We start from the raw sequence: 12,447 nt of genomic DNA, 5'->3' as shown, positions 1-12,447 counted from the left end.
ACTCCATAACAATTGGTAAATTCCAATGAGAGAAGAAATCCAACGCTCTTGTCTATAATGGTTCGGGGAAAATAAGAATTGGACGGAGAATAAGAAAGACAAGCTTAATCCAGAGATAAGTGAGCGTAAGGGCAAAGTCATCGAATCCTGCAACCCGATTTTACCGAACGGAACTGTGGTCAGGGAACTAGACATGAGGCTGAAACCCCCACAGAAATGAAACTTATCACGTTGCGGCGGCGAGATTACCAAGTACCAAGGGAAGAAATAAGGCCGGGGCCGTTTTTAAGACAAACTGCCGAGGACTCAATCTTATAGAGGGAAACATTGCAAATCTACCTACTACTATCGTCTAAGGGCATCTAAAATGCAGGGCCTTTGCTATTCGTCTCATTTCTGTGAAAAAACGCCACGATAACATAATCAATGCAGTTTCCTCATTTCAGTTTTATTTCGTCTTAATTCATCTCACTCTTCTCTCACAGAAATACCAATGCCTGCAAATGCCAATTTCAAGATCCTCGTATAAGACCTACGTATGTAGTTATGAAAATATACTTAATTACCTTTACGGCTGTATAAATCATAGATCCGCAGCATGAAAAAACAATAAAAAGGAAGTGGGGGGAGGATACATGGGTCCTGGTAGGTGCCACTACTATGTCCACACAAGAAATGCGGTGAACCATTCATGTTAACAACATATATAATTCTGAGATGTGGGTCTTGTCCAAAATCGTTTTTTCACTCATCAAGGAAAATAACCTTATTCTAGTTTAAGTAAACGATTTCTATATGGTCTAAAAAGTTACATTAACTTAAATGGATCGGATATCTCCATTTTACTTACATACTGCTCTGGAAACAAGAGACCGTGCCAAAACATGGTTTGCTTAATCTAAACTGACTTAATTTTTCTATAATAGTAATGACATTCCCGTTAGTTGGCCTTCGCTGATTTTTTGACAGTAGTTTAAGAATAAATTTATTGAGATAATTTTACGATCTGGCAATTAATTACCTGTACTAAAGGTATTTTAGGGTATTTATTCCTTGCTTTTTGACAAACCCTGGTACACGAAAAAGATCTCGAAACAATACTACAAATCAAGGGAAACCCCAACAAAACTAACCTAGGCCAAAAACAATATACGTATTAAATATAAAGAGAAAACCCTACAGCAAATGAAACCAAAGTTAACAATGCGAATTCTGATATTTTTAACTATAAGTGAAAAAAAAACCCGAGGGCAAACAAAAACCTTCGTAAACAATACCGATTCGGCATTACGTAAAACGGAAAAACCAACAGCAAACCGACGGTAATTACTATGACGCCTTCGGAAAGAGAAAAAGCGAAACCTTGACACGGAAGGAAAAAGGTTGACGACGGTCGCGTTGGGGCTGGGGTCTTGCTAGGCTGTGAACATCTACCGGCTTTTTATTTATTTATTTTTTTTACCAGCTATGCTTAGATCCATCCCAGGAGCTATTTGCACAGAAGACTCAATAAAGTTTGATTATGAGCACAATTTCAATAAGTTTCATCCCATTTTCTATCACAATAACGCTCTTGATAATACACCACTCCCGTGCCTTGGGCTTGGAAGTTGGAACCACCCTAAGCTGTTGGCTGAATTATGGGTTAATCTTTTTGAAAATTATCACAACGAATGAATTTATATATATGAACATATATGTTTTCAATAACAGTTAATAGTACTACGACACTTAAAAAGTTAATCTCTTCTCTATATAACGGCAGGGGTATTATTTTACTTATGGACATTAATTGCTTTCAACATAAAATATAGGTTTCTCTGTTGTATTATGATGTGATTTGAATGATTTTCAGGTTTATTTCCATCGCAAATGAAAACTTATCCTTCCCCGGCAAATGATATACTGTAAAATTAATAAAATTTGTCAGAATACTGTACCCCCTCTCCATAGCTAATACAGCAAAACTGTGTTTACTGATTACAGTTTTGCTGTATTAGCTATGGAGAGGGGGTGCAGTATTCTGACAAGTCGTAATTAATTATGTATACAGTATATCATTTGCCGGGGAAGGATAAGTATCATTTGCGATGGAAATAAACCTAAAATCATTCAAATCACATCATAATACAACAGAAAAACCTATATTTTATGTTGAAAGCAATTAATGTCCATAAGTAAAATAATACCATTAATTATGCCATATAATTATACCACAATGCCTACTCTAGGGCTTAAATGGTTGGCATAGAAGTGCGTACCTTACCGTAATAAACCCTGAAAGGTTAGTGTGAGTCCAAGGTACAACCTCTCACGGGTGTACGTTTGGGCGTGCCCTCGGGTGTGCCTGCAACCATGGTGGCTTCACGTCTGAGGGAAAGGCGTCGATAGGCATATAAAAAGACTGGTTGGCCATTCCTGCCATCATACTTCGCTACCATGTCTCTGAAGGTAGGCGGCAGGGTTGCAGTCCCGTTAGAGTTGTTGGTCTTTCAGAAGTTTACCATTGTTTATAGTGATTTCGAACAGAGAGTTTTGGAACAATGCGTTTTTATACAGTACCATAAAAAGGTTTCAGCAATAACTATCATAACCTAGATATGTTATTTTTTATTGGTTTGGTGTGATTATTTCATTTAAGTATTTTTTCTCATTGGTGATGTTTTTAACTTCGTTTGAAACACGGAGTACCGTAATATTGATATTTTATGGCTCTTTGCAAATTTAACGATAGCTGCAAATTATCTTGTACTGTTTTATTTTATTTAAATTGTAGTGGAGTGCAACAATATTTGAACCGATGAAACATTACAACACTGAATTGGTGCCCTTCTACCTATTTTGACAAGGTGGCTCGGGTCGGCCATACCTGCTTCCTTCCCACTTACGCACCTTACCACGATTGTCCCCTAGGTCAAGAGTGCGTGCTCCCATAAGGCTGACTTGACCCAAACCAGCCAACATCAAAATACTTTCGTGTTGCTCAATAGCTGGAAAGTTGTTTTTTTTTTTTTTTTTGTAAACTGCTCAGCGCTGGCTTGTTCAACTGTCGAGGCACTAGCAACCTTAACAATGTTACGTTAAATATAAATAATTATAAAAAGAAATATACATACGTAATATTATGCGCTATAATTTTTTTGTCCCTCTTTCTCACTACCTATCTTGAAGCACATCCCAACACTACTTATGCATGTATAACGAACGCTTTCAAAGTCGTCCTATCCTTTATCTTAATGCTTTTAAGATATAAACTCATCTCCCATCAACTTATTGTCTTCCAATCTTTCCACATGCGCGAAACATCTCAAAATGCATTGATTCATCCTTACAGCAATGCTAATGTTGTATTACCCGCAAGAACTCCCCATTCTCACACTTTTCAAGTCTTCTTAAAATACACACACACACTAAACAGTTCATCTCGACAGCTTCAGTATTTTTTCTTTCATTCGCACCCAACATCCACACTCCATACAGGAGGCTTCCACATTGCTACGTATAAAATAAAATTTTATTCAAGTTACGTAACACAACGCCTAATGTATAGTTATGCCTCCCAAAACGTTGGTAAAATAAGGTAAATTACGCCAGATTATAGTTAGTTTGTTCGGTTCCTCTCATATTTAAAATTCCACTAAGTTCTCTCTGAGGTATTTAAAATAACTGTACATTGTGTGGTTCAGCTACTGTCGTCAATTGTTATTCAAGATGGTAATTTTCATCCTCAATAGTATTATCATCATAATTTTACATTATGTCACTACTGTCTGTTAAGTTTTTTTTTTTATAAACTCCATCATTGCTGATAAGTGTCATCATCTCATTCTACCTCACCACTTCATTTATGATCATCAACACCATATAACATTAATAATGGCAATAATTCAAACGATGTGAGAATATCATCGTCCCCACGAAGAGTTACAGAAAACCTTGTGAAAAGCTGTAATTTTTACTCGACTAAGCATTCATTCCAACCATCAGATCGCCGTGGCAATTGCATCGCTGTTGGCAGTGGCAACTGCTGACCGACCACCAGCCTACGGGGCTCCTCCAACATACGCTCCACCACCACCAAAATATTCAGCTCCATCCGCCTACAAGGAACCTGAATATCCTGATGTAAGTTCAGTCACCTTAAACTCTGTTAATTTCCTAATGCTGGCATGGAATACATACGCTGTTTACTTGATGAATAACAATCCTCGTAAATTCTATATAATGGTACTTTAACATTCCATTTCTTGTGGAATATGACTGGGGAAATTCTGTTAATATTCATGATGGTACACATAGTTCTACTCAAATATCTCTGGCTAAATATTTTACTTCTATTTATCTTAAAAGTGTAAGTTTGCAGCTTTGCCCATATTTCCTGATCATGATATGTCCCTGTACCTCTCTTCCAATTATCACAGTAAAAAATTACAAACTTCTTTTCAGAGTACAGTATCACATTAAATATATTTAATTCTTTCTATTCTCCATTAGGAACCTCCAAAGTACACATACAATTATGGCGTTGCTGATGATTATTCCGGCAATAATTTTGGCCACTCAGAGGCTCGCGATGGATACAAGACTGAAGGTAGCTACAAAGTCAACCTTCCCGATGGACGAATCCAAACTGTCAAGTACACTGACAATGGTGATGGTCTAGTGGCTGAAGTTACTTATGAAGGGGAAGCCCAGTACCCTGAACACAAGCCAGCCCCCTACAAGTCTGCTCCTGCCTATGAACCAACCCCAAGTTATCAATCTCCTGTCTATGCATAAAGATGTCCTTTAGTCCTCAATATAAAACTTACATTGTGATATTCATGATGTAGCTTAGTGAAAAACTGAATGCGTCAATTTTCAATATTTCTGAAATTGTCTTAAAAGTTAATAAAAAAAACTACATCTTTATTCTCAACTTAATGTCTCATCTTAATTCAGACACTGCATAATATCCTGATATTATTTATTATTTACCCTTTCAAATATTATAAAACATTTGTCATTATTTTTCATGTTTACTGTACTAGTATTTTCACAAAATTAAAGTTACTATCATGGTTATTAATTATTTGCCTTTCCACAATCATCAAGCCATTGCGCAAAAATATGACATCAAAATTCTTGGATCACAAACTATGATGAACTACAAATTTATCACCTGCAATGATCAGGCATCAAAAACACATACAACTGTAAGGATAAGAGTCCTAAGGTTTTCATGTTCATTTATTCTTCTTTTACTTGCATAACACACTGCAGATGGTACTACAGGTTTTTTGCAAGGTGTTTAATGAACTGTGCTATTCGTCTGTTCCCTTGGGTCTCTCTCCACCTACCTGTCTAATTTCTTCAGCTTTACCCTGATCCAATTTCAGTTCCTATTAAAGAACTCATCCTTTGGACAAGCCCTATGAGTCTGATGATGTAACTAATTGGTCTCAAGAACTACTTTAAAATAAGATAAGCTACATGACAGAAACCTGGCAAATGCAGGCACGATCTTGTAATTTAAGAAATGCTTAAGACAGTGAAAAGAGGGAGTTGGAGTGGTTGGACAGCTAGATAAAGAGCCAGAAAATAACTGAGATGGATTACAAGGATCTAAAGGTGAAACTGGCAGCAATGCCACATTTGCACTCATAAGCAATAGTTAGAGAGTATGACAGCAAGACAGAAAAGGAGTGGGAATGGAGGTAAAGTAAAAGGCTAAAAAGTGAGTGTAGATAGAGGCAAAAGTGACACGAAACTTCAAATAAGCACTAGTCTGTTAAGAGAGTTCAAAAGTTAACTGTAATTACTGTACTGTAATTTTGACATAGCTGTACTAAAGAAACAAAAATGAATAAAAATACAATAAATGGGCAATTATCTTAGATAACAGAGGATAATCAATATTGTCTGAAATGTGCAGACTAGATTCATCCAAAGCATTCAGTAAAGATTTTTGATAAAAACATGCAAACAAAGGTAAAGCTCTAAACTACAGCTCACTCGTCCTAAATACCCAAGTTCAGTGACTGCAATTCCTATAAATCACTCTTTCTCATCACCTAAAGCAAAAAGTTCTCTTGAGATTTGAACTGGGGAAAAGATAAATTTCCATAGTTTGAGAGCCTTCTCATCAGTCACATGGCTTCTACTTGGAATATACAGTACATATTTTATAGCGAGGCCATGTAGTTTCAACAAGACATCTTCTAACTGACAGGGCATATTCAAGAGTAGACCAGTAAATTTGGGAACTCAGTAAGCAACCTTTGAAGATGTACTGGCTGAAGTATATTTGTTCTCTTTTTCATTCCCTACACATAAAATTTGGGGATATGTTAATGTGTTCCACAGATGAGATACCCATCCAGCTGTGTCATCATTTGCCCATGCATAATAACTATTTGACCAAATGTACTGTTGTTCATGCACTTTATAAGTTGCCTAACTGCATCCTAATTTAGCCTTACTCCATGCAATTATCGATGCCAGTTAATCATATTCAGGAGACTTCACGAGTCTTCACTTATGAAAATGTCAGCTTATCCCACCTTCCAAATGTGTGTTATCTATGTAAAGAAGGAATGCTGAATGACTCATGATGATGATGATGATGATCATTATTATTATTATTATTATTTTATTATTATTGTATTTAGTTTAACTCAACCACATAACATTCTGAACAATTTAATTCGACCACTTAACATTCAATACTCTCTTAACTATGACAGTTACTCAGATTCTATGGGCGAAGGTGATGACATCTATCACCACCATTTCTGAGGACAAGCAAAGTACGTATATTTAAAGTCATGCTGAAACATAACCAAAAAAAACAGTATTGAAGGACAGGAAGTGTCAATGATAAAAGGGAAAGATAAGGAAAAACAACCTAGCATACAGTATTAAGTTTGAATGACAAGAACAATAGAAAGAATAGCAGCAATGGAAACTGCTCAATAAATAGCAAGGACAAAATCACGATCTACATAATGACCAGTAATAACAATAGTAACAAGTGCTAGAGAAAGGACAATAATAACATGAGCAAGAGCTGTATAAAGAACAGCAACATTAGCAGGTGCAAAACGTAGTGAAGGAACATAAAAATGGCAAAAACAAAACTTTTAGAAAGAGCAAAAGCTAGTGAGACTAACAATATGAAAAGCACGAACAGCAGCAAGAGCCAGAGGAAAGTAATGTCAGCAGGCTACAGATACAAACTAAACAATGAATAACAAGACCAATAGCTTGAAAAGGAACAGTATACCAATAGGAATAGAAGCAACAACAAGAGCAAAGACAGATGTTACCTCAGAAGTCATTGCACCTAAGTGTGGCAAGTTATAAGCTTTTCAAACTGTCAGATCGTTGATCAGTGTCTATAGAAGAACTTGCCTCTAGATATATGATCTAAATCTAATTGCTTTTGCACAAATTTAACTGATTAGTGCCATACTTTAAATATGGTTCAAATAGAAATACAGTTCATAGTACTGTAGTAATTTACAGTGCTGCAAGAAAGCTCCATATATAAAAAACAAACTTTTCTGAATAAGAATATTTTATTTTGTTGACTATGATATACATGGCACCTTAATCTATAGGACTCATGGGAGGGCTATGCTTTGGCCTCATAGTTATTAAAAAAAATGCTAAAAAATATGGGAGATAAAGTCAATTTTTCTCTATTAACACTTAGCAGTCTGATTTGGCAGAACAATTTGCACTGGTAATATATCAAATATTAATGTTTGTTCAAACTGAAATGACCGTAGCTAAAGTACATCAAGCAGTTTATTGACAAAAATGGACATCTATATTATTATCATTTGGCAAATTTGTTGTACAAAATCCTCTTACATGCTGTATTAACACAAGTATTTCTGCAAAATAACAAACACACTTACAGGCAAAAGCAAACACATACACATTTGTATTCATTAAAATGGATGCAATCATTTATGTTCATTACAAACATACACAATACCAAATACTTTGCCAAATTAATTTACATTACATATCTTGGACAAACTGCAAATACTGATTTATCATTTTCGTCTGTGAATCTTGTTCTCAGTTATCCACAACAAAGCACAGATTGTACAAAACATAAAATCATACAGTAAATATATTGCCCACCAAAACATCAGTACCAAGTGTTCACTTATATGAGTAAAACTCCTCCCCTTCAGTTTTTATTCTTTTAATAACCTAAGGTATAAAAGCTGATCTCTGATATATGGAAACTTTTAAATCATATGGTAAATTTAATTTAAAAACCCTCCTTAAAAGTCAATCACAGAGATAATTGTGTATCAAACTTTCAATGATACTATGGGGAACTTTAAGACTTTTCCATAAAATTCCTGTAGTGCCATTGCCATGTGAAAAGTCAGTAGTCAAGATAATGAAAAGTAAAAATATACAGACATAAAAATACAATACAACAAATATACAACCAGATGAGGACATATGTACTGTATTTCAAAGGATTAACTTATAATAAATTATCAAGATAGAGTAGAGCATCAAAAAACAGGGGACAGCTCAGTCAACAACAGGAAAAATTTAAATTTTCAAAATTTTATGACTGAATATAATCAGACTTTATTCCAGTTTGAACATGAAGCAAATTATTAAAATGCCAAGTTAAGCTAATCAATGTGTTATATAATTCAGTGTTGCTTTTAATTTTGTCAACAATTAAAGGACTAAAAACAAGTCGCACAAAAATTTTAAAAATACCAGTGCACAGTACATTTTAAATAAAACCAGATTAGTTAGATGAAGAAAAATTAAGAACAAATTATTCCTCTAGCATACTGTCATACGAGGTCAATAAATATAGAAGGAATATTAAAATTATCTAGTATAAAAAAATAAAATGTACAAGTGACAGTAGACTTGTTTAAAAAGTCCTCAAATAGCACATACATATCAAATCAATGTTTGGCGTTTGAGCTATAGTGCCTAATCTGTTAATAAATCATTTATGTATCACATTCCTCAAAACAGAATGAAGAGAAAAAAAGAAAACATAAAACACTGATATCTTTGTGGTAAAAAACAGCACATGAAGTTTTAGACATGACAATACTGAAAATAATGATTTATACAAAATTATGTACATGGATGAGCATACAATATATAATTCTTTCAGTGTCTTTAGGTTTGTTCAAAACTCGGGCACAGCAGTGAGCTTTAAATGTCCTTGTGAGCCTTAGATATGCATTCCTTTTTCCACATGAAAATCCATTTCCAAAGTTCATTATTCCTGATGTTTGGCACCTCTAATGAAAGTGGCCTTTATCATTTGGTGATTAGTAAATTGTCACACATACTGTAACTAAATCATGTTTACATTAGTTATAAGCAGCTTTTTTCTTATAAGGAATTCGTGGCATAATCACTTTATAATGACCAAAAATTAGCCCTCAGTTATCTGAATACCAAATATTTTTTTTACACACAATTAAACCTGTTATTTCTTTATTTGCAAAAAATTTTAATTTCTGGTCACCAATAAAAAAAAAATTGTGAAATAGCTAAAAAAATTAAGAACTGAATTAAGAGAAAAAACAAAAATTATGGCAAAAAAGCAAAATTTCACAATTTAATGTGCTCCTTATGTGAAAACTCAAAACTTTACATCTGCAAATTCTTTAATTACAGAAATGTTCTGATGACTTTTCCTGGAAAATAACAATGCACCTACAATTCTGTCACTGAACCTATAAAAGTCCTCTCTATTAAACATGCAATATTAGTGGCCAACCTTAAACTCACTGTCTGTACCAGTTCCCCAACCATGAATTCACTGTCTGCACCGATTCCCAAAGTAAATGTACATAAAACTTTCTGAAAGACAAAGCTTCCAAAGATTCAGTACACTAAGGCTTCACAACGAAGCTAGTATTCACTGAAAATCACAATCTGAAGTCACACCTGAGTTACCATCAGACGGCATCTGCTATGTCTTAGCACTTTCATGTCACGAACGCTGTGGTATGTATACACAAAGATTCAGTCCCATGCTGTTGCACAGACTGAATTTAAAGGCACTAGTAGTTCCTGTTAAACTTGGTTGCTATTATATACATCACTTTACTTTCATAATGTAAATATATTTACTATTCACAATATTGTTCTGTATCTAAAAACAATGTTTGCCCATTATTATCACAAACACAGTAAAGGCTCAACAATTACAGTATGTGAAACAGGCTTCTTCATCTCTTAAGCACTTATATAACTGTTCATCAATGTCCACTGAAACATATATAGTATATATATACAACAGTGCTGATAGCTAAGAAATTGATATATGTGCATTATATATTTATATATACTTTGTATAATGTACTCATAGACACAATACAAATCACAGCAAATGTTAGTAAAAGTGAAGTGTAAAACTTACTTTTTGTAAAAACTTTTAGCACATTTTTGCAGCACTTTCATATAATATGTATGGCACCATTCAACAAATTTTCTAAAGGTTTCAGCTTGCGCTATAAAGGTGCATTTCCAGGAGAGGATACTTGCGGTCTCTCAAAATCTTCAGAATTTAGTGAAGGAGGAGGAAGTGTAGTGGATGAAGGCTTTTCTGTAGCCATTGTAGTCACTGTTGTTGCAGTGCTGGTGGTGGTAGTAGTGGTAGTGGTAGTGGTAGTGGTAGTAGTTGATGTTGTTGTTGTCTCTGTTGGCATACCATAAGATGAAGACAGGCCTATTGTGTTACTCAGCCAAGGTTGCAATGCATGTAATGCAGTAAACACAGAGGGGTGTTGGGACCTGCCACATCGACCATGGTGAGAGGAGAGACCCTCTATCCTCCAGACCCCAGACTTGCTTTTACACATCAGTGGTGTTCCTTCATCACCCTGCAAATGAATGTAAAAATGAAAAAAAAAACATAAAAACAATAACATCAACAAATTAACTTTTACATAAACTTCTTGTAGGAGCTCCATTCGCTGATGTTCTGAATGAATGCTCACTTTGCAATTTCACATTCTTGCACCATGGTCTACTATACACTTTCCAATCAAAACAATTCTCTACATACCCTGCAATACTTGAATTTTAAAGAATGGAAGTTTCAAGTAAGATTTACAAGAGACTCTTAATCTTTAGAACATGTCAGTGACCATATAGAAACTGAAAAGATCCAGAGCCTCATCTGCAGAACATTTTCTATAGGTATGTTTCCAACCAAACAAATTTCTGTAGACAGTCTGGTGGTTGCTATAAGGCCACCTCAATGGAATAGTGGCTGAATTGGTACAAATGGAATTAGACAATAACAAAACTACAGGAGAGACAAAGAAGATCTAGGAAAGAAGTAAGGGAAGGGTTACTGATGAAGTAAATGACTTTTGACATGATGCACACCAAATGTAAGAGCAATATTCTGAACAAACCAGATTGATATCTAAATGAAATCTTGTTTTTATAGAAGAGTATTTAACACTATGAACAGAGTCATCCAGCCAAGACAAGTTTTGGAGCAACCACATAGTTCAGCTACAGGTGTATTAACATTATAGAAGAACACACTCCAAAAAATGAGTACTGGACAGGTAGCAGTGAGTAATCTAAGAGTAGGTCAAGAGAAGCATCACTGGAAAACTGGATTTTTGGAAAATTTTTCAAAAGTGGATGGAAAATAAGCAGGTCTACTGCAGGATCATGGAACCATTATTGCAAATGGTTGAGCCCACCCTCTCAACACTGGTAGTGTCAAAACCCTCACCCTAATCGTGTGCAAATACACAATGATGTATTTTAAGGATTTCTCACTGAATAACATGAAAGGAAAAAATCTGGTACACTCATCCATTACATGATAAGAATTAGGCACTGTGTAAAAATACATCAGACTAATGTATTTCCTATTTACTTTGTTTAAAAATATTTTAATTTTTTCATATTTTCAATTTGTAGGGTATACTGAGATTTATCAATCAATTAGAGTACATTTATCTTTCTGATCATATACTGTACAAACCAGAGAGAGAGAGAGAGAGAGAGAGAGAGAGAGAAGAGAAAGTACCTCTGCTATGTAAGCCATCTTTAAAAACCAGTTAGAAAAATACCTATGCCTTTAGGAGGCAAAATAAAGCAATATGTTCACCTGTATACATGTAATAACTGAAGACATTGTCTATGAAGTAGGGACAAGCTTCACCTGATAAAAGCAAGAAAACCAGAATTATAAGATATCAATAATATAATGTCTTTACATTGCAATATACTCACTTGACAAGGTGGGTTTTGAGCCTGAGTAAAGCCAATGCATGTATGAGCATTGGTTAGACGTCCTGGGTAATGAGTGGTATTACATGCGTCAACCTCTAGAGTTGGTACTGCTACTGAATGAATGAACTGATCCTGGCTAATAGTTCCTGAAAATAGATAACAAAGATATTGACAAGCAAGAGAATAGGA

General features: G+C 34.9%; 3 protein-coding genes across 14 annotated transcripts in view; 1 reads left to right on the top strand and 2 right to left on the bottom strand.

The window, feature by feature from the left end:
* LOC136834306 (zinc finger protein 888-like) overlaps nucleotides 1-2,447 on the bottom strand; it is a 145,770-nt gene extending 143,323 nt beyond the window's left edge. The window contains exon 1 of the mRNA XM_067096724.1: nucleotides 2,262-2,447. The gene's annotated coding sequence lies outside the window, so the exon portion shown is untranslated. The remainder of the gene's footprint in view (nucleotides 1-2,261) is intronic.
* Nucleotides 2,315-4,931, top strand: LOC136834307 (cuticle protein 7-like). The gene is made up of 3 exons (XM_067096726.1): nucleotides 2,315-2,451; nucleotides 3,988-4,125; nucleotides 4,495-4,931. The coding sequence occupies exons 1-3, from the start codon at nucleotides 2,440-2,442 to the stop codon at nucleotides 4,777-4,779; spliced, it is 435 nt and encodes a 144-aa protein (XP_066952827.1). The 5' UTR covers nucleotides 2,315-2,439; the 3' UTR covers nucleotides 4,780-4,931.
* Nucleotides 4,932-7,540: 2,609 nt separating this feature from the next.
* Nucleotides 7,541-12,447, bottom strand: part of LOC136834302 (uncharacterized) — a 226,449-nt gene continuing 221,542 nt past the window's right edge. For all 12 annotated transcript variants that reach the window (XM_067096708.1, XM_067096712.1, XM_067096711.1 and 9 more), the window contains 2 exons: nucleotides 12,259-12,404; nucleotides 7,541-10,880 (listed from right to left, as the gene is read on the bottom strand). In XM_067096708.1, the coding sequence (XP_066952809.1) occupies nucleotides 10,509-10,880; nucleotides 12,259-12,404 (518 nt within the window). In that variant the 3' untranslated portion in view covers nucleotides 7,541-10,508. The remainder of the gene's footprint in view (nucleotides 10,881-12,258; nucleotides 12,405-12,447) is intronic.

The sequence above is a fragment of the Macrobrachium rosenbergii genome, chromosome 53 (assembly GCF_040412425.1).
Source record: "Macrobrachium rosenbergii isolate ZJJX-2024 chromosome 53, ASM4041242v1, whole genome shotgun sequence".
In the NCBI taxonomy this organism is placed as follows: domain Eukaryota; kingdom Metazoa; phylum Arthropoda; class Malacostraca; order Decapoda; family Palaemonidae; genus Macrobrachium; species Macrobrachium rosenbergii.
This window is presented reverse-complemented; position numbering and strand designations above follow the sequence as displayed.

Bases quoted from the DNA above. Each gene is read 5' to 3' on its own strand.
- LOC136834307 (XM_067096726.1), top strand. The intron at 4,126-4,494 runs GTAAGTTCAGTC...ATTCTCCATTAG, and splicing joins AGGAACCTGAATATCCTGAT to GAACCTCCAAAGTACACATA.